The following is a 27,963-nucleotide window of genomic DNA, read 5'->3' on the forward strand; positions in this document are numbered from 1 at the left end:
GAGACCAACAAACTAATGAGAACAGTGAGGCAGAGAGCTATAAGGCTGCATATATATATATATATATATATATATATATATATATATATATATATCAGCAGGAGTGTTTGACTGGCCTTTTGGGCACTCTAGCACTGCCAGATAAGCTAGCTTTTTTGAGCTCTGATGAGACCGAAAAACAACCCTTTCATTTTTTCTTATTTTTTTAAATGTTTATTATTTATACCATGCAATACAGCAATAATCAGTACAGTTCATGAGAGTTTTGCTAAGATCATAAAAATGGTAATAAAACATTCGAAAACATTTAAACAGTTATAGACAAACAAGGTGATCCGATAAGATAATAGCATTAAATATCCTCCGGAAAGATTAAAAGGTACTTATAATCTATATTTGATAATGCAGCCACAATTCATTAAGCCATGAGTCTTAAAGGTACGTCAAATCAAGCTAAAGATTGAATCAGAATAAATTAGTTCACAAAAAGAACACCAAATGGAGGCAGAGGTAGTACATATTACACAGATGTTACATTGATGTCCAAAACCGAGGGCCCAAAGATGTTATGGTATATACAGTTTTTTACTAAATATATAGCCCTTGCCTTTTTTACCAACACTAACTGCAGAGAGACACTGGTGCCAGCACTCCCAGCTACCCCTTAGACGCCCATGCTAGCATATGTCCCCAGATCCTTCTCCCTCGTTTCTTAGCCTGCTTCCCCTTACAGATGTATAAAGCTCTTTCCTGATTGGCAACATGGAGCATACGGGCAAGCCAAGCAGAGTAGGAAGGGGCGTCTGGATCTTTCCTCTTTATAGCTATCAACAAGTGGGCTACTGCCACTGAGATGAAAATAAAATATGTGTAAGTCTGTGCAAAATGGTCTTTCTCATCATAGACTAGGAGCATCATAGCTGGTGAGATAATCACTCTGCACCAATACTTGTTGCAGGAAACTTTCAACTCCCCTTTTTAAAGGGTTCAATTTACCACAGTCTTAAAACTTATGGACAAGATCTGCAGGGCCTTGCCCACACCTTGGACAGTGGTCGTTTTTTCTCTGCTCCCACCCAAATAATTTTGCCGGATTAAAATAAAATTAATTGTTTTTTAGTATTGGGCCTTCAGATTGGCTGAAAGAAAGATCTTTTTAGCAGGAGCAATTAACATACATAAGTCTGTATCGTTTTCCACTAGTTTCCTGGCCCAATTAGATTCAACCTGTACTAGGTCATCTGGGGCAGCCTCAATGAAGATCTTATATATGTGCTTTATCCAACAGTTTCTATAAAAGACAGCTTCTAAAAGAGGGATCTTATCTATAAAAAACACCTCAAGCTTAAGCTGTTTGATACTTTTTGTAAAATTTGGATAGAATTAAAATAGGACAGAGTGTCAATACCATATCTCTCTTGTGGCTCAGCAAACGAATCCATACTGCTCGTATGAAAAATATCCCCTATTTTGCTTATGCCAGCATGATCCCATTGATTTCCCATCCCATCATAGAGAGGGGACGGAAAAGCTGGTGATCGCCACAATGGTGTATATTTATGGAACCTAGGTATCTTCAGCAGCTTGCCTACTTTATGTCATACATTTCAGGCTGCTCAAAGAGACTTTAAGCGTGTTTTTTTATAATAACTAAACTCCAACTGTCATAATAGCACCCCGAGCTGCTCGTCCAATAGCTACTTCGTATATGGAGGGTGGGGCTTCTGCTTCTTGTGTTTCTATGTATGCTTTATCTGGCATAAACAAAATACCCATCTGCTGTAACATTGTGGCCCAATAATAAAATGAAAGTTTGGAACCGTCCAGCCCCCTCGCTCCAAGGGAAGGATTAGAAACTTAAGTGATCTTCTAATTTTCTGATATTGCCATATGAAATTAAAAAACAGTGCATCAAGTTTAAAAAAAAATAATAGGTTCAATCTCAAGAGGAATGGATCGAAATAGGTAAAGAACCATCGGGAACATTACCATTTTAAGAACATTACATTCCCAATAATTGAGAGATGCAGCTTCTCAATTCTTCTTAGATCCCTATTTATTTTAACTATCTGAGGGTCTATATTCATTGGCTGAATGAAATGCACATTGGATGTCATCCCAATCCCATGATAGATAGCCCCTTCCCTCCTACGCGGATCCTGAAGAGCAATGTTCTTAGTACAAACAATCTGGGTCTTCTCTGCATTTACGCAATACCCAGCCTGTCTCCCAAATTCCTTGGCCATGATTTTTATCTGTATAATTGCGTTCCGTGGATTGGGGTCACAATGGCTTTGTCATTAGCATATACTAAGACTTTAGTGTCATAGCCCCGGACCGATACTGCTTTAATCATCTGATTTGACAGAATTGCTCTCAGGAACGGCTCAATGTAAAGAGCAAAAATAATCGTCGAGCAAGGATACCCCTGTTTTGTCCCTCTAGCGACCTCAATCCTTTCGGAGTTCCTGCCCATCATTTGTATTCTGGCATGGGGGTGCCATTACATGGCTTTATTAGCAGTTATTATTCAAGGTTCAAAGCCATTCTGCCTTAAAATGTCCCAAATATAATCCTAGGCAACTTGATCAAAAGCTTTTGTGCATCAAGGAGGATCAGGGCCATCTGATCTCCTGAAACCGCAGCTATATTAAACAGAGTAATAACTCGCATGATGTGATCCGTGGTAACTCTCCCTGGTATAAAGCCATGTTGCCACGGACTTACCAGGCTAGATATAATCTTACCTAGTCGAACCGCAAATGTTTTCGAGTATAATTTGGCATCAGAATTAATAACGGAGATAGGGCGATGTGATGTGCGATCCTCTGGGGGTTTCCTCTTTTTTAGGAAGACAACTACATTGGTGCCTAACCAGGATTGTGGAGGTTGCCCCTTATGTTGCAAAGCCAGAAATAGATCTAATAGTAGTGAGGCCAACTCTGCCTGGAGCATATTATAGAATTCCATGGGGATTCTATCCCGGCCAGCAGCCTTCCCTGAGGCCATTATCTGGATTGCCTCTGTAACTTCTCCTAATGTTATATCCACCTCCAGTTCTTGCAGTATAAGGAGAGTATCCCCTGCTGTCCCACCAGCAGTGCTTCCCCCTTAAAACTCTAAGGTGTTTTCATGTGTTTCTGCCCAGTATAGTTCCCCAGAAAACACTGAAAATATCCCAATAATCTCCTTTGGGTACGTAACGTATGTCCCATCCTTCTTTTTAATCTTGGCTATGTTGTTTCTATTTATTTTTTGTTTTACTCACAAAGCTAAGTGTTTACTAGTGGTCTCTCCATACTCATAGTTATCTCTAATATAGGCCTGGTAAGCTTCGGCTACTTTTTTATTATAATAGGTATTAATCTCAGCTTTGATCCGAATAACTTCTATCTGTAGTTGGGCTTGCAGCTCTTCTTGTCTACAGGTTATTGCAGTCGTATGTTTCTCCTAGAGAGAGGTAAGTTGTTCGATCAGCTGATGGGTCTCATCTTGATGTCTTTTCCTATGGTGTCTTACGAAGCTAACAACCTCACCCCTTAACCCTGCCTTGAACATGTCCCAAACTACTTTCCTCGAAGCACTATATCTAGTCATATAAAAAAATGTTGAACCCAACCCCTGACATGCTCTATAAATAAATCATTAACAAACAGTTCCCTGTCGGATGTCCATTTGGGCAGCAGTTTCATGTACACTTTTGCCATAATATGGAGAACAAAGAGATTTTGATGTGAGAGTATTTTGAGAAACTTCCTAATATTAACATCTCCAAATAGGATGGAGGACACAAAAAAGTAATCTAGCCTTACATATTTCTTGTGGGGAAATGAAAAATATGTATAGCAGATTCCTCGAGGCCCAGACATCCACTAATCCAATTGACAAGAGCTCCCTCACGACCTATATTTCCTTTTTATCATATGACATCAATTCAATATGGGCTGAACATACAATTGCACCAACCAAATATGGAATTATACACATAGTTTTGATTCTTAGCATTATTTATTTATTTTGTTTTTTGTATTAAAAATAGTTTTTTATCATTTCTTTTATCAATTTTACACATAAAATGTATTTAATAGACATATACATGATATACATGTGTTTTTGCATCACAACAACATTGTCATATATCAACATCATAAAACCCCCAGGTAGAGAGACAACAAACAACCTACCAACACATTTTCATACATACACATCTGTTCAACTACATCCATACCGCACTCATAATTATGTATGTCAGGAGAGTGGGAGACATAAGATTATTTTTGGTCTCCTCGACCATTTGAGCTACTGCCTAAAGCAGGATCTGAATAGCAATGGTCGACGCGTTTCGGTGGCTTGAGGTGTAAGTAGACACCACCTTCCTCAGGACCTGCCAGATATCAGACCAGAATCTCTCTACCCAGGGGGACCTAAAAGAATGCAGATATAATAAATATACAGCCCAATAATGTCCAATAATATTATATCGATTGGACCCACATGTACAATATACATTCAACAATTATAGAGAGTGTTACAATGACTCTCTCCAAATAGTGTAAAAAGACAAGAATCGTAGGTGTCTCCCATGTGTCATTACCAAAGAGGAGCCTGTTCATCCTGCCCATACTTACAGGGGGCTGAGTGAACAAAATAATGAGCAAGAAAAAAAAACGTTTTGCATTCTTATTCAACCACCACCAAAAATATACCAAAGAGTGATTATTTAGAGAGAGATATACCTTAAATACCATACCAAAAAGTGCTCTCAACTATACAAAAGTACAGACTGGGCACCATTACCTCAAAATACTATATATACTTACTCCCACTAATACTCCATCGGCAATTAATTTAAAGTTGTCCACTATGCCATGAGTCTTTTTATTGCTGTTTTCTGTCAAGAATGGACAAAGGAGAACTATACTGATAATAATCTCATCCTTAATGTATTCATTATTCCAACAGTAGACTACGAGATTACTCTGCATCTTACCTAAAATTCTCTAACTTGCTGTATGACATGTGCAATTTCAGAAGCAGGTGTATAATCACAAAGGAGAAGTCCGATATAGGGAGCAATAAAGAGGTTTTTATTTTTATTTTCTAATATAGCGAACCTCTATTAAAATAACCTAACAGCAGTTTTTATCTACTGCTTTTTATGATGAACCATGCTTTTTAATGAAGTACCTTTTGCCTTCATTTTAGTGACTCTCTATATCCTGTATTTTAGTGTCTCGCCAGTCTATTTAAAGCAACATCTTGAACGGAGGGATAAGTGCAAGAACATCTTGAACTTAAATCCACCAAACCTATAAAGCAAAATTAAAAGAATTCAGTTGGGGGAAAAAAGGGGGGAAAAAGAAGACCTTTATATATAAAAAAGTCAAGGGCAACATGCTAACGAGTCAAAACAGAATTAGAGAGCTCTCTTCAGTTTAACACGACCTCATATAGAAACAGTCGTTTTACAGCGCGGCACCGCTGGAGGTTAAGGAGGTTATTTCAAAATATCATAAGAAATGTTTTAAACATTCTATACGATCCCACAATTAACTTCACAAAGGGGCTTCTTCACTCGTATCTGTACCTATTGTACCAATTTTAACCTTTGCTCATAACAGCTTGTCTGTTTTTCAACCTAAACAATCCTATGATCGCTTAAGTTGTTGCCGTTTTAAAAAAGATACAAAAAGGCACAAGGGAAAGTCCCCAACTCTGTACACAGTCACTGAACCAAGCTTCAAAAACCTACATCGGTATTCACAGGGACCATACCTGCTCACCACCCACCAACAGCACCTTTAAATAAACTCTCTGTAGAGAAACTCCCATCTTCTGCTTAGCCAGTATTATTGTGGGTGCTAAACCTTACCTTTTTCCTCCAAGTGAGATCCTGACTGGCTTCACAGCAGGGGAACCGTCACGCAGCGTGCCGGATGGAGTAAATAACTCTACTGGGCCTGGGGATTTTATGACCAGTGCCGAAACACAGGAAGGCACGCAAATCGCAGTCAGGTGTGCGTGAGCTACTAGTTGACACTATCGAAGGACTATAAACTCATCATGCATTCACGCCATCTTGGAGTGGAAAATGCCTTTCACAAATCGAGATCTACGTTATTCTAAAACCATTTTTATATTCACAAACCATGATACCTTTCTACTAGTAGTGAATATCATTAGTTAAAAATGAAAAGGAGACATTAAAAAATGTTTCCAATAATGAACTATGCCGACCTTGATGGGGGTACAAGGAAGTCCCCGATGCTGATATCAACCTTCACTAAACAACTCTCGTCCACATTAGATCAAAACAGACGGGAGAGCTATTTTTAGTTAGTTTTTCAATTACCGGCCCCACCAAAATAGGGGGTCCTCTTATTTTGCATACCAGACATCCACTAAACCATGACTGGTTGTTAATGCAGCTAATGCCTTATGGACTTGTGGCTTTCTCCCCTGATATTTATTATAAAGGGATCTACCAGCATCCATATGAATATTTAGATCCCCACATATAATTAAGGGTTCCATCCAGTTCTTCCAGTACCCTGGGGTCATCTTGATTAGATCCATAGATAGTGCAAATTGTCAGCCCAATAGATAGTGTTACAGTTGCCCATCATTGCCTTTTATCTTCCAGGACCCGCCTGGCTGGAGCCAGATTATTTGCCACAGAAATAGCCACCCTTCTAATCATAGTAGTCTGGGTGGAGCAGGCCACCATTGTATATCCTGGGATTGAAATTGATCCTCTCCTATCCCACGGAATGTGGGTTTCCTGTTGACATATTATGTCAAACCCTAGAGACCTTAATGTCTTGTCCACCCTGCGACATTTTACCTTGTCATTAAGACCACCAATGTTTATTGAACAAATAGAAATTCCACCCATACTTATAACAGAAAAACAAACAAATACACATTCTGAAAATAGCTACACTAAAATCATTACATTTTTGCTGGTTCTCTGTTTTTTTCTCCCCCTACTACACCAACCCACCACCATCGACCACCACCACTCTCCCCCTTGCCCCCTCCCCAACCACCATTGCAGACCCTCCTCACCTACCCTATCCCTCCCCCTTTACCTCCCCATTAGCAAGGAAATACCGACCTATTTTGGTCTGTGATGGATGGAAAGTAGCTTCCCCCAACCAGTGGCATTAGTTACCTATCAATTATTTAAGCATAACCTGTTGTCCCAAACCCCTATGCCCATCTACAGGAGCCTGTACATCATTCATGAAAAACCTTAAGAGTGGGATATACTGGTTGCCCTGCCATACAGCCTAGGAATAGAACCCACCATCCACAAGAAACTCCTTGGAAATTAAATCTGAGGTGAAGAATCTAGTCCGCTACCCCCAGATAACTTTCAAGCAGGCCAGGTTCATTAAGAAGGCCTGTGTGCCCTTATCCTGAAATGGATTAATCATTTGGTGCAAGCACCTACGCCGCGCGACAGTTATGTGACATAAATCCGGACTGGTTAAAAATGAAAAGATCTCAACAGACTTTTGGGCTTCCGGCCTAGCTTTCTTGAAAATGTTCTGTCTCAGTAAGTAGTTTCTAAAGTATACCAGCACGGGGTTTCGCTTCAGGTTTTGCTGGCTGTCACAGGGTAAAGGGGACCTGGTATCCTCTTTGGACCTCGTGGTGCCAGTCCCATCCTTCTAGATCGGGAAAAGTTTGGCTCAGCAGCTCTACCATGTACATCCGCATGTCAGATCCTTCCCTTCCTTCAGGAATCTCTAAAAACCAGAGGTTGTTGCGCCTTTCGCAGTTGTCTTGGTCTTCCAGCTTCCACTGGATGTCAATAACCTGGGATGCATGGCCTTCCGTTTGCCCACGGGTGCTGGCAATATCTGTCTCAAGGGCAGCAGCTCTGAGCTCCAGGTCTGACAACCGTTCAGTGATAGCCGTACATGCCTTGGCTATCTTCCTGACAGACCCCTGCAGTTTACGTGCCGCCGCCGGTGAGCAGCGGCTTTCCTGCCGAGCCTCTTCGCGATGTGCCATAACGCACGTTAAAATCGTGTTCAGAGTAAGGGATTCTGCTGAGTGAGCCTCTTGAAGCCCCGTTTCACCACTTCATACCAGCTGATCACCCAAGGAGTAATCCCATTTGAGATCTTCACTGCCTTCACGATCACCTACCTCCTCCGGTTTTCCTGGTCACTTTTTGTTCAGCAGCTGCCAGATCGACTGAACTAGTCCCCGGAAGACTCTCAGTTTCACTTAAATCCGTGCTTGACTCTGACCCATCTACAGACCAAGTTCCGTCTGGTAAGGAGAAGAAACAGTTGTTTGTCTCTGAGTTGTGTTCCCAGTCATTGCCCACTTCTCCCCCCCCTTAGACTGGGGAACTGAGTGGCGGATTCATTTCTCCTTTTGGATTACGCTCACAGGGGCTATCACTCCTCCCCCCGGGGCTTCAAGAGTTTTCATATGGGCTGTTTTCCCTTGTGTGTTATTGCCCGTTGTGACCTTTGCATGATCTGAGATGCCCTCCTGAGGGATTTCTAGTGGTTGGGCGCCTTCTCCTGTGCTTTCCCATGCTGTGTTTCTTAGATTATCCCTATGTCACCCTCCTCTACCAACACCCCTTTGATTCTATCTATTTTTTACCTCCTCTGCTGAAGATCAGGTCTCATGCATCATCTCCCCAGAGGCTAAAGTTAAGGGTTAGACCGGGGCTGTGGCATCCACCGCTGAAGCAACACCCTCATCATGTTGTGTGCGTTCTTGATCCTGTGCATCTCTCTGAATTCCTTCCTGTGCAGGTGGCAGAGTGGATCAGTGTCGATTCTGCCCAGACGCTGACTTGAAAGGGGAGCCGCATAGCAACTCCTGCACAGTAGCACCGAGCAGGCGTTGATGGGAGGTGCGGTCCATCTCCTCTCATTCCCCTCCGCTGGGAGCTCTGTCTAGGTTAGGTTCTGGTGTTAGCACCCCAAACATGGAGCAGAAGTAGACACTGCAATCGGGTCTGCAGTCGGCTCCGACGTGACACTCTGAGCCGGGGGGGGCAATCACCCTCCCCCTACCAGCAGTTGGCTTGGGTTCCATAGCGGGAGCTGTACACAGGATCAACTGCCGGCGTATCTGGTCCACAGGGGCTGCAACCTCCAGAAACACATCGAAGTCCAGCACCAGATCCGCTTGCCACTGCAGGATGACCTCAAAACACGGTAGGCTGAGAGTGGATTCTATCTTTGCATGCACGCTGATCATTGCCACTATGCCCGGCATACTTTGGCACTTATGCTTTCCAGGTATGGCTATAAACCTGCCGCCTGGTCAGGGAGCTACAAAATGGCCATCTCAAGTGGCGGACATCTTCCTCAAAAGCAACCTTTTCAAGTGAGTCCATCTGGTAATGCCAAAATTCTGGACAGGCAAGCCCAGCCAAACACTGACTAGAAGGTTGGAGGAGTTGTTTTTTTCGGGAAAATGACAAACATGAGAACAGAGGGTAACAAGATAGGGAACTCACTATAGAATGACAAGAGGCTGAAGTTCACATGTAAGAAGACATGTCAATGAAATAGAGTCTACTAGAATCATTGAAAAAAACGTTCATCCCAAGCCCAAAGAACAAACAATCTATACACTCTTATCTTATCAGCGTCAAGAGTTTGAAAAACTATTGCTAGAAAGAGAAATTTCTTGTTTAAACACTCTCCGTCTGCTATTCATACACTCACCCATTCTTGCCCATTTTGGAAGTGAACTAGCGTGCAGCTCATACAAAGATCCAAAAGACAATAACAACTGACCATAACTATACAGTAGCTCACTGTCATTCAGCTGAGGGTCATAAAACGTGAAATCTGAGTCACAAACACCCTATGGAGACAACTTATGACGTGACATTTTAATACCTGGGAGGGGGACTGGGAAGGTTGAATGATCTCAGCAAATCCATTTCAAACCTGATGAGCTCGGCTTTGGTGAGAGGTGTCACCTTCCAAGCCACACTTTTTATTACTTCTAAGATAAGGGCACAATCAAACAACCTCCTCCTCCCGAAGAAACTCATTTGGAAAACCAACATGTGCAGACTGAATAGTACCTCATGAATGCTCAAGATAGGAAACACAGCATCAATAAATAGCATAACTTATCATGAAATATTATAACATGATATACTTATTAATGACCACTCTTTGAATGCAATAGGCACCCTTGGCAGACCTTTATATTGGCTAAATAGTGAAGACAGATCTTTAGTGACTGCTGAGATGATAAGTGCCACAGTGCCATGGTTAACATATTTAGTCAGACTTGGCTTTTTAGCCAGAAACATGTGCTTTGTGTTGCTTGTAGTTTAACATTATAAGTATTGACATAGGATTAGCTAAAGGTATCACATATGACTAGGTACTACATTTCAGCTATGCCTCTGTGAGACCAACTTAATAATATAGATAATTGCATGTATATACAATTTAGCTATGGATGCAAAAAAGGAATCAACAAATGTAAAGCTTATGTTTTAACAGCAAACAAGTCACCAATATTTGCAGTACCCTGAAAGCCTTCTTGTCTTGCTTATAGCATGTGACATTTCTTTGACTATAATGACATATTTTCATGGCTGTTGTCTTCTTCCCCAGATCAGTTATTCCTCCTCCTCCCCAATTCTCAGTGACAAACAGATGTTCCCGTCTTTCTTCCGGACCGTTCCCAGTGATGATACCCAGGCACAGTTGCTGGCTGAGCTCGTGATTCACTTTGGGTGGTCCTGGATTGGGATGTTGTCCACAGAGGATGACTATGGCAGACTGGGTTCTCAGATCTTGAGAAGCAAGCTTCTAGAAGCCGGTATCTGCATCGCCTTTGATGAATCATTCCCCATCGTACCAACAGAGTCCAAAATCCTCTTTATTACAAATAAAGTCAAGAGATCCTCAGCTCGTGTTATCCTTGTCTTTAGTTCTGACCCTTATTTGACACCAGTAATGAAGGAACTTGTGAGGCAGAATGTCTCTGACAAAGTGTGGATTGGCAGTGAAGGTTGGTCCACCTCTCCCATTTTGTTAACGGAGGGATTTGCCAAGATGCTGAAGGGCACCATTGGCTTGACCCCGTACACCCGTCAGATACCAGGCTTTAATGAATTTCTGCTCAAAATACATCCTTCTACATTACCAGATGACATTTTTGTGAAATCCTTCTGGGAACAGGCAATAGGATGTCATTGGCCAAACCAAGAATCCTTTGTTGCTCTGCCCAGCGGTGAGCTAATCAAAACCGAGGTCCCATGTACAGGATATGAAAAGCTGGAAAAGTTCTCTAGCAAATACTATAACGACTTTGACATGAGAAGGCACTACAGCATCTACATTGCTGCTTATGTGGTGGCACACTCTTTAATGAACATGGTCTCCTGTATGCCAGGGCACAGGTTATTTCATAATGATATGCGCGCCACTCTCAGTACTTTCAGACCCTGGCAGGTGAGTGGAGTTCATTGTTTCATTGTCAAAAAGAAAATTAATAATGATTTCCTTCACAGATGACGTACTGTACGATAATAGAGGCCAAGGTTCCGGATCAAAAGCCATATAAATGATCATCATCAATCTTGTAACAAAGAGGCCATTTGCTTAGTACAGAGATCACTGTGGGTGATGGTGTGGGAGGACAGAGGGAGTCCAGGCCTGTACATTAATTATAAAACATAATTCATGGCTAACAACAACAATGTTTATTTTGCTGTTTTTAACCTGTCTTGATTGACTTGCAACCCTTTAATTTAGCATATCAATTTGTGAAAATTTAAAAGCAAATATGTATTCAGCTGTTGTTAGTTCTGGGAGTTTTCTGAATATGCAACATATTAAAACTGTTCCACCCTCCAATGTTCCAAAAATAATTTATGGATTGTTTATAGTTTGAAAAGCAGGGTACTTTCTCCTATGCCTGACAGAGTATCCTGGCCACCAAAATGGCAGTTCACTTGCCCTATTTAGGGTTCGGAAGACTGTCATCTTTTCTCCAACAAAGACCCATTGACTGAGTCGATGGAAAGTTTCTTTCGATGGCCCAGGGGAGCAGAAGATATCTGAGGAAGAATATTGCACTGCCCACCGTAATTAGTAAAGATAGTGTGATTACTTCCTTTATTATTATTGAGTGATGATGAGGGAGCGTGAGAAATTGGGTAGTTGGTTGACTGAGGTGTCAGCCCTGGTCAAGCAAAAACCATAATTCTTGTCAGGGTGAGCCAAAAGCGAATCCTAAATTAACTTGTGGTCAACCTCTGGTAGTTGGCACAAAGCAGTCAAACACTAATTAAGTGAGAATGCCACCCTAAAAAAATCCCAAAGTTAGATAAATAGACCTTTCTTCAATAAATAACACAAGATAAAAATGACAAAAATCCAACCAGTAGGACTTGAGATATTCAAATTTAAAGAGTTCAGTGAAAAACCAGGACAAATACACAAGTTGAGACTGACCGCGAAGGAGTGCACGCCGACTACGGAGAGCCAGTTAGGCAAGTTGAAAACGGCACTTTAAATCCTGATTTGCTGAGTGTTGTGAGGATCTGCTGTGAAGATGTGTCACACAGCAGAAGCAATACGTTGGATCTGAGATGCAGCTAAAATGTGATGTGTGGGCCTGCACTGTCATTGACAATCCCATTGGAGGGGCTTACGATGGAAAGTCCGGCATTGATGATGCAGTACGCAGTCGGTGTGATGTGTTGGTTCTGAGAAGCTGCAATGCTGCGATGCAGAGTCTAGCATTGCCGTCTAGGCTTCCATTGACAGGGAATGAGAGAGCCTGCACTGAGAATACGTTGCGCACCAGGTGTTCCAAAGGCAGTTGCGGGCTGTGGCAGCAATGCCGGTCTTTGCAGCAGGTTCAATCCATGCAGCAACTGTGATGTGTCAGTTCTGCTCGGGTTTGCGCCATGCAGCAGAGTAGATGCATTAGCTCTGCTGGATCCACAGAGGCTGGGAAGCACCTTATGCTCACTTCCAAGGGTCCAGGACTGGGGTGGGACAACGTAGCGAGGATGACTCACAGATGGCACAGTCCAGGTGCAGATGCAAGTTTGTTGGAAGCCTTTTATGTCCCTGAGAGCAGTTCTTTCAGAGCAGCAGTCCAGCAGAGTAGCAGTCCATTCAGCAGCACAGTAGTCCTTCTTCATGTCAGAGTATCCACAGGTCCAGAAGTCTACTGAAGAGTTGCTGTCTGAGGTCCAGTATTTATACCTAATTGTGTCTTTGAAGTGGCAAGACACTTCTAGAGGCATGCCTTTTAAGTGAACAGGTTCCCTGCCTTCCTTGCCCTGGCTTAAGATTAACTACAGGGGCTATGCAGCCCTTTGTATGGAGACAGGACACAGACTATTCATGTGTTGGTGGGGCTTGGCCCAGCTCCTCCTTCCCATCCTGGCATTATGGCCCATCCTAATCACCTCTTAAGGTTTGTCTGTCTAGGTAGGTGGAATACACAAACTCCAACTGTCACCCACACCCTCTCATGTGACCTAGAGACACACTGCAGGTACCAAATGGCTAAGGCAAAAACAATTGCAAATTTTCTAAAAGTGCAAAATGAACAGATGGACGGAATGCTGCTCGTCATGCCATTCCAGTTGCTCCCAGCCAAATGCAAATCAGTCTTGACCCTGCTTCCCTTGGGAACAGTGCAGCCCGAACAGCCAGGTCAGGTCCTCCCTGGACCAGTAACAAGCATCCTGGGACCAGTTTTGAGGTATCACCCCATATGAGCCTGGCTAACTTGAATCTGGTGGCATAGCAAGCACGGCAGTTAGGACGACAGATGCAAAAAGAACAGATGATGGATGGAATGCTTAACATTCACCCCAAGTCATAGATCTAGGTTAAATCCATCATTTGTTTGCTCACCATGCCGTTCCAGTTTGCCCTCTGTCATATGCAAATCAGTCTTGACCCTGCTCCCCATGGGAGCAGTCCCGCCAGAACTTCCAGGCCAGTCCCTGGACCAGAGACAAGCATCCCGGGACCAGTTTCAGGGTATCACCCCTCATCAGTCAGGCTAGGTTGAATTATTTTTTTGCTTGCCATTACAGTTTGCACCCAGCTGTAAGTGGCATTTTTAAAATTGTAATTTAAAATCCAACTTCACCCTTAGTTAGGATTTAAAACTACGACTCCAGAGATACCAAAAAGGAACCAGTTACTTGTTCCCATTTGAAAATTACATTTCTAAAATGTACTAGGGTAATTCCTATGATATCCCATTAATTATTTTACAGATTTTATTGGGTTTTAAACAGGCATACAATAATGAGGTGCTGATTACAGGTACAATAGGTGAAGGCAAAGAAGAAAAAAAAAGGAAAGAAGCAAACACTTTTAACACAGTGGCTCATTACTCCCAGTTGTGGAATGGAATAAGAAAAAGAAACATTTCAATGGCCAAAATACCCAATCTCGGCAACCCCATGGTAACAAGTATAATAAAGTTCTTTATTAAACCATATAGTTTGCTTCTATCAGTCCTTGTGCTCTCTGTTCAACTCTAACCCTCCCACAATGAGTCTCCCTCCCTCCCCTCCCTCCAGGTGTATCGCTTATAATCGGTCTATATCTTTGTACACTAGGATTGCCCTATATTTGATCTGTCTCTCGCCCTTGTGCTACTGTGCCGCTAAGGGCTGGGTTGGAGGACAATTGAGGTAGTGCGCCCAGACTAATGTGCTGCAATCGACTGGATTCGGTGTCGGTGTGTAAGGGTGTTAGTCACCATTGTCAGGGACCTCTTCAACTAGGCTGTCTTCCCTTTCCTCACCCGGATGCTTTAGGAGCTCCACCAATGCTATCCATGCCCTAGCTCTTTCCAAAGATTTTTCTCTGCCTGTCCTTTTTACTATTTGCATTCTAACTGCTCCCTTGCATTCTGCTCAATTTTAAATGATATCCCTTTTAGCCAATACTAGTCCCAGATCTAAAAACGTACTCCTGACCTTGTCCCTGGCTGTGTGGGGGAACCAGTGTAGCAGACAGTAACCTGGAGATGCTACTACCTCCCTATCTGTCACATTCGTCAAGACTGTGGTCATTCCTTCCCAGAAGCTACCCAGGTTTGGCCAGTCCCAGAACATATGCAGAAATCCTGTACCCTCCAGATTGCAGTGGGGACAAGCAGCTAATTGTGTAGCAAAGAATTCATTAATCCTGCCCGGGTTGAGGTACGCTCTGTGCAAGACATAGAAGTGCAGTCACTGGAATCGAGCGTTCCTGGTGCTTTTCCAAGCTCTCTCCGCTAGTTCAACCCAGGGTTTTTCAGCTATTGCCTCGCCCGGATCTGCCTCCCATTTGAGACACAACTCAGTCAGGTGCTGTAGTTTTTAATGTGTTATGCGTCTGTAGAGGCAAGTGACCGCCTTAAAGGGTTCTGCTGCTGTCACTAGGTATTAACAGATGGCTGACGTCTGGGGTTCGGAGAGTCCCTCATAGCAGTGTTTTCTTATAGCTGCTGTGAGATTTGAGTGTAGGAGAAAATCTCCCCCTGGCAGGTCGAACCTCTCCCGGAGATCGCTAAATTGGAGCATAGTGCTCTCTTAGTACAAATCTCCTATGGTGGATATTCCCACTGCCCCACAGGCCTCTAGTCTATGTCAATTCCACCATGGGGTAGAGCCTCACATATAGTCAGTAGGATTTTCAGTCCGTAGGGGCACCAAATCCGTGCTCGTCGCAGGGCTCTATTCCAGAATTTGCCGGATGATCCCGTATAGGGAGCTTCAACAGTATCTGCCGTAGGAGCTGCAGGCTCCGGGCGTAGTCCCTCTGGCTGTCCGTCCCCCTGAGTCACCCCGCCATCCACTTTGTGAACCACTGCAGCTGAGCCACAGGATAGTAGGCCTCAAAGTCAGGCACAGCCAAGCCTTCCTCCGCTCTGGGCCACATCAGGGTGCTGAGTGCAACCCTCTGTCTCCCAGTCCCCCATAAAAACCCAGAGATCATGGTTTTGAGTTGGGTATATAGTCGGGCTGGTATCCAAATTGGGAGTGTTACAAAGTAGTACAAAAATTTTGGCAAGGTTACCAATTTAGGAGGGCAACTCGGCCCGCCAGCGAAAGTGGGAGGGTCCCCCAGAAGTTGAAGCTACTTTTGGTGCCCTGTAGCACTCTCTCATGTTGCTTTCCAACAGATCCCCTTGCGTGTGGTATATTTGGGTGCCCAGGTAAGTCAAACATCTATCCTCCCACATCACACCTTCAGTCATTGGTGGCCCTACTCTGTTCGTGTCAACAGAACATGTTTCCTTTGGAAGAACCGCTAGTCTAATACTAATAACTGTATATCCTGTTACACATCACGCTTACAAGCATACAATCTATCAGCATACATAGAGGAAGCAGTATAATTCCATGCCACTAGAATTGAAAACGGTAGTTTTATAAAAATATATCAATTTATTGCTCAAATGGTTCCAGATAAAAGTTAAAAAGCATAAGCTTGGCAGTACATGAGTGAACAGTATTTCTCTTACATCAGAATATTGTCAAAAAACACAAGAATTGCATACAAATAATCAATAAAAACATATATCACATAAAGAACAAAGAGAGTACATGTAAAAAAGACAAAAGACTATGTAAATAAACGGCCCACATCCATGATAATATCATTAAAAGGTTGAGACCGGATACCATACAAAAAATATGAGCATTCAATGGTCCCAGTTTCCTCACAGATTGTGTTCCTTATGTAAAGCATTTCGATGGTGCCTTTATATAGCCATCTTTATCAAGACCGAGTCATTTGTAACTCTCTCAAGCAAAAGTTGAAAACCAGGAAAAGTTTGGCCCACCTCTTGTTGTAGTCAAAATGAAAACAAGACGTATCTGGATTTCGGAATGTCTGATAGGTTCCTAGGGGCATCTACCTCCTTCTATACTATTCTGATTCTTCCAAACAATGTGTGTGGAATCGTAAAATGACCTATTAACCGTTAGATATGGCACCTTGCAATATATTGGGTTCACAAGTGTCAGTGCCAACGGTCGGGTGGTAGAATTAAAGAATCGTAAAACGAGCTGTGAACCGCTAGGTATTGCACATCGCAGTATGTTAGGTTCACCGGCATCAGTGCCCTTGGTCAGGTGGCAGGATTAAAAATCTTTAAAAAGTTCTAGTATATCGTTGGGAAGGTATATGTCCGAGTAATCAAGAGCAGCTGTCGGTACACCTTGTTAGTTGATAGGTTGCCCCAGCATAGATCCCTTTTATAATTAGGGTTTTTACGTCTGTCGGCTGTCCATCCACTTGACTCCGCTCATCGTCCAGGTGAGAATTCTCACGATGAGTGGAAAACCTGGTCATCTAGTGCTTCAGGTCTCAAGCTCCAGACAGGAATTTTGGGGTCTTTCACGGGTCCACTCCAGACTTACCAATATCGGGTTATGGTCTGAGACTGTTCTGGCCGGGTATTTACTAGATCTGACTCCCCCATGCACATCCGAAGAACACAATATAGCATCTAAGCGAACATGGAGCTCATGCATCGCTGAGAAAAAGGAGTAATCCCTCTCCCCAGGGTGTTGGGACCTCCAGGAATCTATCAGCCCCCATCTCCGCTGCCAATGTTGGCAGGCCTCTGCTATTTTATGTATGGGAGCATCGGGGTGTGGGGCATGAGAACGATCCAACCCAATATCAGTCACACAACCGAAATCGCCACTCAGTAGTACTGAGCCCGTCAGAGCCGAGGCCGGTGTTTCCGATAATTGCGACAAGAATGCAGGTTTCTCCGTATTAGGTGCATGCAAACTCCCAAGTACTATGTCTCTGCCATCTAGTCGTCCAGAAACAACCACAAACCTCCCCTCAGGGTCAGTTATCTGTCTAGTGCATTGGAAGGGCACCCCTGCCCTCACCCAAATCAGGACCCCCCCGGCGAAGGCCGAGTAGCAGGTATAAAAGACTTGCCCCCTCCACCGACGTTGAAGTGCAGCGCCTTTCTTTGCTGTTAAGTGGGTCTCTTGAAGCAGCGCAATTGGCACCCCCTTCCTGATCAAGTATGCATGAATTTTGTGGCGGCACAGAATAGTGTGCATCCCCCGGAAATTCCAGGATAGACACTTATTATCTATGGGGATACCATTGTGTGAAGTGGAGCATTCCCCTAGTGATTTCCCCTAGTACGACACACCTGGCCCAAAACAACAATCCCTGAACAAAATGAACCCCCCAATTCCCCCTCCCCAGCACAGGTACACAAAAACTAGTTCCCATCCAAACTTAAACTCAATACTAAGAAGTCTTTTGGTAGTGGTGAGGTTATGTAGCTTACCCTACCAGGCCCAGAACTCTTCCAGGCCGCCCCCCAACATCGTGACTTGTTCGGAAGCCCTAGTGTCCATGCCACCGCTCGTCCGCCGTCATGCCGGGCACCACGCGTAAATCACACTCGGCCTCTCGGAAGACTTCTGATGAACTGCATGGGTCGCCCCTCCTAGACACTTTTGTCTGCCGTTTGAGGCATGGCTTCTGGCAATTTGGTCTCCGAGTCCTCATTTGCACTGACTGGCAATGAACTTTCCAATATGTCCATGTTGGGACTGCTTTTGCTCGAGCCAGGGCTGGTGCCCCCCCTGGCTAAGTTCCGTAATTGCCTGCAGTACTTTGCGCCGCTCCTCGAGTGCTTGCTTCAGTTTGTGCCTTGCTACGTCAAGTCCGGTGATGAATTTCGTCCCTCCTGGCGGGAATCTAGCCATTCCCATGCCTCTTGTGGAGTATTGAAGAGCTGTACTCTCGAGGAATCGGTCACCCGGAGGTGAGCTGGGAACATCATTGCATACAGGATCTGCAATTGCTGGAGCTTTCGCTTGAGGGCAAAGAATGACGCCCACTGACATTGCACTTCTCTGGTGAAGTCCGGGAAGATCATCACCTTATTGTTATCCATCTGCAGGTCCTGTTTTCGGTGGGCTTGCTGAACGATATGGTCCTGGTCCCTGAAGTGGAGGAGTCGTGCCATAATTGGTCGAGGGGGGCTCCAGGCTTGGGTGATCTGGCACGGACCCTATGAGCTCTCTCAAGGGCATAGAAGGGGAAAAGCCCCTCTGGGGCCACCTCCACTTTGAGCCAGTGCTTGAGGAATCGCACCACATCCATGCCTTCTACCCACTCCGGAACTACCACTATTCGTAGGTTGTTTCTGCGGGATCTACAATCACTGTCCAAGGCCCATACCTCTGGGACCTTAACCTTGGCTTCCACCAGTTTCAGCGATTTCTGCAGAATGGACACCGCTTCCGGAATGTCAGTGAGTGCCTTTTTAGTGACTACAACACGTTCTTTGGGCTTGTGATGATCATTTTTCAGCAGGCTGAGGTCAGAACCGATCGCGCAGATTTTCGTCTCCAGCGCCTCGCTGGAGGCCGTAATGGCCTGCATGATGTCCGCTAGAGTAGGCTTCACGGGAGCCGCATCCTTCCCAATCCCTCCTGTTTCATCTTCATCATCCGTCGGATAACCAGTGCACCCCCGTGCTGACGGTAGTATACCCCTTCTTCCTGGGGACTTTTCCCATGTTTCACCGCAAGCGCGCACCCTTCAGGCCCCAACGGGTTCACTTATTCAGGAGGTAACCGGTTAGTGTTCACTACTGCCTATTGGCGTGGCAGAGCTAGGTCAAGTATGGAGTTCTGGTGGTACAATAAAGTTGGTTGCTCCATATGCTAAGCGGCCAGGGGCTAGGGGCTAACGTATCTGCCGATCCGTCCTGGGCCTGTATGCCCCGGTACCCCTCCTCGCAGCTTCCACTGGGCCCTTGCAGTGTCTTCTGATGTCGTCCTGGCGTTCCCTTCTACTCCACTGTCGCTCTCTCCCACAGTGTGGTGGACCACTGGCTCAAGCACACTTCAGTCCAAAACCCCCTCCGGCGTCTTATGGTTTATGTTCTCAGAAACAGGGGCAGTGCGTGGGGTCTGCTCCAAGCGCCTCGATTCAGGATGGGGCCCAGAGGTTCCTGCAGCACAGCCTGATCGGGGTGTATTCTATGGCCTATCAGCCCTTCATATATCAGGGGCCTGAACTGAGGGCCAGCACCGTCTTCATATGTTACTTGATTCTCCTCAGGGTGCCAAGGTCACCACAGTCCCCCCAGGGTATGCCGCCGCACCTCCTCAGACTGCTCCGGTCGGGCTCCCCACCAACAGGCTCACACTTCTCACATCTGAGTGCCAAGCTCTTTCTCAGCAGGGGACATACTGATGTCGCTCAGGAGCGGGCACCCAGCCCCTTTCGGCGTCAATCCGAGTTATGGGCCGCTGCGTAGCTACCGGCCATTCTCCTTGCAGCTAGGGGCTCACTTGGTGACGCGTCCTGGACCTCCTCTCATCTTCGATAACGCCAGGATCCGCCTTCTCAGTTTGTGGTCGCCATCTTGGCTCTTCCTGAGTATCTCCGAGCCGGGGTGAGTTTCACCTAAAATGTCAACGAGAGGGGTCTGCTGAGGTTTTCCCCAGGATCAGCACAATCCCTGGGCGTTCCGACGCTCGGATTGTACAAACTATTCACGCCCGGGGCTCAGGATTAGTAGCATTGGGGGACACGGTGGACGAAGCACACGCACACAGCTTCACTGAGACTCACTTGGAGTCCAGGTGCACACGATCACAGGGCAATCCTCACGAAGGTCTCAGGCTGCACGAAGCACACGCACACAGTGTCGCTGAGACTCACTTGGACTCCAGGTGCACACAATCACAGGGCAATCCTCACGAAGGTCTCAGGATGCACGAAGCACACACAAACAGCATTGCTGAGACTCACTTGGACTCTGGGTGCACACGATCCCAGGGCAATCCTCATGAAGTTCTGAGGCTGTAAGAAGCACACGCACACAGCGTCGCTGAGACTCACTTGGAATACGGGTGCACACGATCACAGGGCAATCCTCACGAAGGTCTCAGGCTGCACGAAGCACACGCACACAGCATTGCTGAGACTCACTTGAACTCCAGGTGCACACAATCATAGGGCAATCCTCACGAAGGTCTCAGGCTGCACAAAGCACATGCACACAGCGGCTCCCAGACTCACTTGGGCTCCTGGTGCACACGATCACAGGGCAATACTCATGAAGGCCTAAGACTGCACGAAGCACACGCACACATCGTCGCTGAGACTCACTTGGACTCTGGGTGCACACAATCACGGGGCAGTTCTTCCGAAGGTCTCAGGCTACACGAAGCACACGCACACAGCGTTGCTGAGACACACTTGGAAACTTTTTTGTTCCTGAGTTTCCACAACAGGGAGCCAGCTCTCCTCGGGACCTTGGAGACACGTTACTTCAGGACACAGCACACAGCAAAGTCATTTCAAGCAGGAGGACACAGCACACAGCAAAGTCCCTTAGCCTCTCCTTAGTTAAATCAGTGAACTGCAGGCCAGCCCCAGAACACACAGCAAGGGTCAGTCCTTCTCTTCAGTCTCTTCAGCTGTTCTTCCTTGGCAGATGTTCCTCTTGAACGCAAAGTAGTTTCAATCCTTTTCAGTCTTGATCAGTCCAAAATTCAGGCGTTTCAGCTCTCATAGTTATACCCCTAAATGTCTTTGAAGTCTTTTTGTTCAGGGGACATTGACCCCTGTCCAAACCAGTTCTGGGTGTCTCCCTCTCAGTGACACCTTCTTCCTTTGAAAGTGGGGGTCTGGGTCCTCAATCACTCAGCAGGAGATGGAGCCCAGCCCAGGCCTCTTCACTTCCAGGTGCTCCTCCTACCCCCTACACTCCAGATGCAGGTCAGCCGTGGCTGTCTCACCTCCCCTTCCACTGGGTCAAGACATTCCCCAGATCCTATCACATTCAAATCCAGACAGTCAATCCGCAACCAGGCAGAGACACAGAGGGGCCGATTCCAATCCTGGAAAAAGGCCGTACGAATCGTTGTACGGAGCGTTTTCTCCGAAAGACTCGTACCCGGTAAACTTTCCGTACAACCTAGGAAGTACGATTCGTACAGAAAGCCTATTTCTGCACGTTTCGTACAAAATACCGTACGGTTAAAAAAAACTTTACGATTCAGATCCGGAACAGCCTGTACGCGACGCCCATACGTATTTAAGCAGCGTTTTCCAGCCCAGCAAGTACGATTCGTCCCTACGTCACTCCGTACGGCTCTTTTTTTTACGGGAGCCAATAACAGCCGTAAAAGCTGAGTCCCCAGGGGTACGAGTCATACAAGCATACACCCCGTGCGTTGTGTATGTACGCACCGTACCCCCAGCGCGTATGTACGCACCGTACCCCCAGTGCGAATGTACGGTGCATACCCCAGTGCGAATGTACGGTGCGTACCCCCAGTGCAAAGGTACGTACAGTACATTCGCACTGGGGGTACGCACTGTACATTCGCACTGGGGGTACGCAGCGTACATACGCGCTGGGGTACGGTGCGTACATACGCGCTGGGGGTACGGTGCGTACATACACAACGGTGCATACATATGCATAGGGGGGCCTGTACGACTCGCACCCCAGGAACAACTTTTCCCGGGATACGAGTCGTACAAACTTCGCTTCGTAGCGGGTAAAGTCATTCCCCGTGTACGGGACGTTTTCCGTACGAATCGTAAAACCGGAAAGTCGGTCCGGATCGTACTTGTACGCTCGGACTGTATTTTTACGATTCGTACGGAAAAGTGTCCAGGTCCGTCTCGTACAACTTTTCCCGATACGATTCGTACGGATCGGACCGATCCGTATGTATTTTTCCCATACGAATCGTACTTCACGGGTTGGACGTGACTTGTACGATTCGTACGGAAAAAATTACGGATAGGAGTCGTACGGAAAAAAAAATTACAGGATCGGATTCGACCCCAGAATTGTTAGAACAAAAACACAGCCACTTCTAAAAGTGGGGTTTCTAAACACACAATTCAAAAACCACCTTCACAAAAAGATGTGTTACACAATCCTATGGGAAGATAGGCTGGAAACATATTACAGAGCCTCCCCCATTCCTTCTTATGGGCAAGATAGCCTTGCAACAGTGAAAAACGAAATGGAGAGTATTTCACTGTCAGGACATGGTACACACCTCAGTACATGTCCTACCTTTCACATACACTGAGCCCTGCCCAGAGGGGTACATTGGGCCTACCATAGGGGTGTCTGATGTGCAGAAAAAGAGAAGGGTAAGGCCTGGCAAGTGGGTGCACTTGTCAGGACAACAAGGCAGTTTAACAAACTGCACGCAGGCACTGCAGTGGCAGGCCTGAGATCCCTTTTCAGGGCTAATTATGTGGGTGGTACAATTAGTGCTGCAGGCCCACTAGTAGCATTTGTATTACCAGCCCTGGTACACATAGTGCACTTTACTAGGGACTTTTACAAGTAAGACAAACATGCCAATTGTGGAAAACCAATTACCATTACACTTTATACAGGGAGCACTTGCACTTTGCCCAAAGCATCTAAGCCAGTAAAAAGCAATCCATCACAGCATCAAAAATGGAGGAGGTAGAGGCAAAAAGTCAGGGGTAATCATGCCAAGAAATGCCAGGTCTAACAGTGGCACAATCAGTGCTGCAGGCCCACTAGTAGCATTTAATTTAAAGGCCCTGGACACAGGTAGTGCTACTTTACTAGGGATGTACAAGTCAATTAAATATGCCAATTGGATATAAGCTAACTCTACCACATGTTAAGGAGAGAGCACAAGCACTTTAGCACTGGTTAGCAATAGTAAAGTGTGCAGAGTCCTAAGGCCAGCACAAACAGGAGATCTGAAGGCAAAAGGTTATGGGGAAACTCTGCCAAGGATGCCAGGTCTAACAGGGAGCAATGCCATGCCAACCTCATCTGTAATTTTGGTGAAATTACATCACGGATTTCCACAAGTATGAAGTCGCGGGTGTATGAAATCTGAGTAGGAGGTTTCCACAGAAGACAGGGTGTACTTACCCCTATTGTAACAACTGTAGTAATTTGCGACAGGTGTTTTGGTATTCCCGTACTGCAGACCATGAAATAGTACCTCTTTTTGACACTTGACTCTCATTACACAATGGAGAGCAGTTCATGGCATACTTAGGGGATGGCAGCACCGAAAGCAAAATTCAATATCTCACTGTTCAGCTAGTGCCTACTTTTTAAAAAGCCAAAGTAGTTAATTACACACACACTATTAAATAGTGCACACAAATTAACAAATTATATAAACAAGCATTTGCAAAGCATTAGGTCTCGCATTTGCAAGATTTTGTGCTATTGACATTGTAAATGACAATGCCTTTTATTTATATGTTTAAAAAACAACAGATAAATAACAGGCATTGTCATTTATAATGCCAATAGCACAAAATCTCGCAAATGCGAGACCTAATGCATTGCAAATGCTTGTTTATGTTACATGCAAAGGATGCTATATCGCAGTATTCGGGAATACATCATATCGTTTCTTAGAGGCTCTGGGAGTACATTGTACGTGCACAACCAGCCGACTAATGCTGTCTGTTGTAGCATCATAGGAATGACCTCAGATGCTCCCCACTCGTCATCAACATAAAAAATACCTCGTGACTCCCCTTCCTGATGCCGTTATGTAAACTGGTCGCAGTGAAGATTGGTATTAGCGGGTGCGCAATGCAATAGGTCTCGCATTTACGGGAGTTAGAGCTATTGACATTGTAAATGACAATGCCTTTTATTTTTCTTTTCGTTTTTAAAACATAAATGAAAGGCATATTCATTTACAATGCCAATAGCTTGAAGTCACGTAATTGCGAGACCTATTGCATTGCAAATGCTTATTATATAATTGGGGGCCTGAAATTGTCACACTTTTAAGAATGTGATGAATGGTAGTGTGTTGGTGCTGCCACTGGCAGCCCTGGCAGGGGCAGTGGGTAGTGCAAACTTCAGTGGCCTCCTGAAGAGGACCCAGGCACTTTAAAAAAAATGTAATTAAGCACAGCACAGATAGATGGGAAATTACATTTCCTCAGTCTGGCCCTTTGACTTATGCTTTGCTGATTTAAGGGGTTATCTACTGTTTTTTGTGTCAAACATTCTGAACAAAAAAGCCCCAAAATCGTGTTTTAAGTCACATAAGTATTTCCATATACTATACTCGTTAGAAACATTTCCTAGCCTGAGTTTTCATTTCACACACTTTACATTTCACTTTTCAATGCAGTGCATTATTGCAATTGCACAGACAAAAGAAAAGCGGCTCACTGAACCTTGTTGCTATCAGGCAATGCACAGTCTCAGTCGAATCACTTCAATGGATTTCTTTTCTAACAGCAGCAAAAAGATGAAAACAGTTATGAGTAAAATTCCATTACTGGACCGTGGCGCTGGCAGCCAGGGACGCAGCCATCAATAGAAAAGCAGGTGTGCTGGTATGGAGGAGCGCACCTAGAGAGGAGATTAAGCGAGCTTCGCTGCCGCCCAGCTCGGCCTCCGCGCGCAGCCCTGTAGATCCACCCTTCTGTGTCTCTGGCGATGCTGGGCCGGAAGCACAAGTTCCGGGAGCGCGCGGCCGCGTGTGCCCGCCCGTTGAATAGGAGCAGCATGGCGGCTGAATTAGAATTGCTAGCTGCGCAGTATGATGGCTGAATTAGAATTGCTAGTTGCTCTTGCGCTGGATCACAAGGAACCGTCACCTGTATTACTGAAATAACCGCTCCGCCGAACCCAGACGCCTTTCTTCCACCCTGCGCACCAGCTAGGCTCGGGACATGGAGATTATGAAGCTTGAGTTTCCACCCCTGCCACGGTTTAAAGAGGACTCGGAGGTAAGAACCCCAGAAGTACTGCTACTGATAAGGGGTGTTGTGGGTACTTATGAATAATGCCAAGGTGTGCTGTGATTACCAGAGACAAGCACTTACTTCGGTGCGCGTTGACGAGCCGGCAACAGGAGGCACAAGCAAGTGCTGGAAGCTACCCTAGCCTCTGTCATTGACCCCTAATACTTTTGACACTTTCAGCAGCCATTGAGGCGTGCTTTGTATATATTTGACATGTAGACATGTAGGTACGGGAATGTGCTGGGCGTACTTAAGACTTGTAGGCACTGAGTTATGGTCTTCATATCACAGAGACCAATTTAACAAGCTGTCTCTGTGGAGCCGACGGGGGGAAGGGAAAGTGAAAGTGCATGAGGCTTCTGAGGACGGAAGGGGGACAGGAGATGTGCACATCGCGTGTCTGTACGTGCATGTTCACGGGCGCGTTCACAACCTCCAATCGCCCTGCGCGTGCCCATCTCCTGTCTCCCTTCTGAGGCAAGTCAGCAACAATAGATCTCGCTGGCGACAGCGCTTTCGCGCTGCGTCGCCAGGCGAGACCTAAAAAGGTACCTGGATGCCTATGGTGACATCCTTCAAGAGTCTCACAAACAACAAGGGGTACACACCAAAGAAATGTCCTGAGCACACTGGCACACTGGCATCCCTGAAGCCTATAAATACTATACCATACATGCGTGTAACATGAGATGAAGCACCCATCAAATAAAAGTCAAAACCTTTAAGAATGGCACGCCTTTGAATGATATAAGGAAATAAATTAATTGATTTACTGTTACCAGGATACATAGCAATAAGGTTCACAATATTCAGAACAATGCAATGTGAGTGTTTCTTCTACCTTACTAGAGCTTAAAAGGTATGCAGCCTTTGTGCATCATCTTTTCTGCTGATGGGCATTTCTCCACCTGCATTAATATGTGTAAATATTAATGCAGCAGCTACAGGTGGCAAAATGCCTGTCAACAGGGAACAAGAGGAAGTGGGGTACATAGGAGTAGACCCATAAATAAAAAATAACATAGGGCAATCACTACAGGGCAAATATTCTTGCCTGGAGTGTATCGGTGTTTGCCAAACAGTGAAACATCCACAACTCAGCTACAGAGCATTCACCGGACCTATTAACAGTGTATCATGGAGAACAGAGATTTTGAAAGGTCCTATATTCAGGAATTGTTAAAGGCTGTAAAGTCTACCCATTCACCACATTCAAGAAATATGCATTTTCATGGTGTCTGTATGCCTTATGGGGCACACCTTTGGCTGAAATCTAGCTCCCTGTGGCTGTGGAGATACGTCTGCAGCAGGGAAAGATGTTTCTTCTGCCTGGTGTCTCTTTTTGCTTCTCACAATACACACGCTGAAGTGACGATTGCAGCTGGAGTTCTGAGGCTTCTGGTGCCCATGTTCCATTTGGTGACTGCCTATTGATGCACTGGACCCATGTGTGGAGACAGACTCTTCCAAATGCTTGACACACTTCTATTCAGCTGGGATTTGGAGCAGGCATTACTCTTGGCATCCCCCATGTTGGGGAAGTGAGCTCTTTTCACTATCTCTTTCTCTGCTTATGCCTCAGTCTTCTGGGTTAAGATGGGACTGGAGAGGAGTGCAGAATGTCAGGGGACCACCCTTGACACATGGTCTAGTTATTTAACCAAGAGGCTACCTACCAGGCAGGATGTGTTGTTGCCAAGGGCATAGTCCACCTCCTCAGGGAAAACATTGAAAGAAGAGTGCCAAGAGCTCAATAAGCGTTGCTCTTGCTAGGCTCCTCATCCTCCATCAAGGGGCTTCTTTAATAAATTTAGCAATAGGGTTTATCGTCTTTTGTCCTTGGTGGGACATTCTGGCCACAAGTGGAATTTATTTTGGGACTCCTAGCCTCTAAACTTTCAGCAAATGTTGGGAAAGTTATTTTAACTGCTCTCCCTCAGATGATGGAGAGCTCAGAGGGCTACTATCCTACTTATTTTGTAAGGATCATTTATGGGTCCAGAACCCAGCTGTCCCCTTCTAGCATCAGGGTTCTGCTTTCTCCTCGGGGTTGCTGGAAATCCCCATGGCCCAGGGTCTTTTTTTAGAAGTACCCTATGGCATTCACGGCAAGTTTCATCACATGCTTGCCTTCCTGGTCACATGCAGAAACTTTGTTTGACCAACAGGAGTCATT

The 27,963-nt window shown here is 45.3% G+C and overlaps 1 protein-coding gene across 1 annotated transcript in view; it reads left to right on the forward strand.

Moving 5' to 3' along the window:
* Positions 1-27,963, forward strand: part of LOC146782680 (extracellular calcium-sensing receptor-like) — a 228,224-nt gene that overhangs the window by 70,028 nt on the left and 130,233 nt on the right. Inside the window, exon 3 of the mRNA XM_085638945.1 lies at positions 10,623-11,465. Within this exon, the coding sequence (XP_085495071.1) occupies positions 10,623-11,465 (843 nt within the window). The remainder of the gene's footprint in view (positions 1-10,622; positions 11,466-27,963) is intronic.

This window comes from Triturus cristatus, chromosome 12 (assembly GCF_964204655.1).
Source record: "Triturus cristatus chromosome 12, aTriCri1.1, whole genome shotgun sequence".
NCBI lineage: Eukaryota > Metazoa > Chordata > Amphibia > Caudata > Salamandridae > Triturus > Triturus cristatus.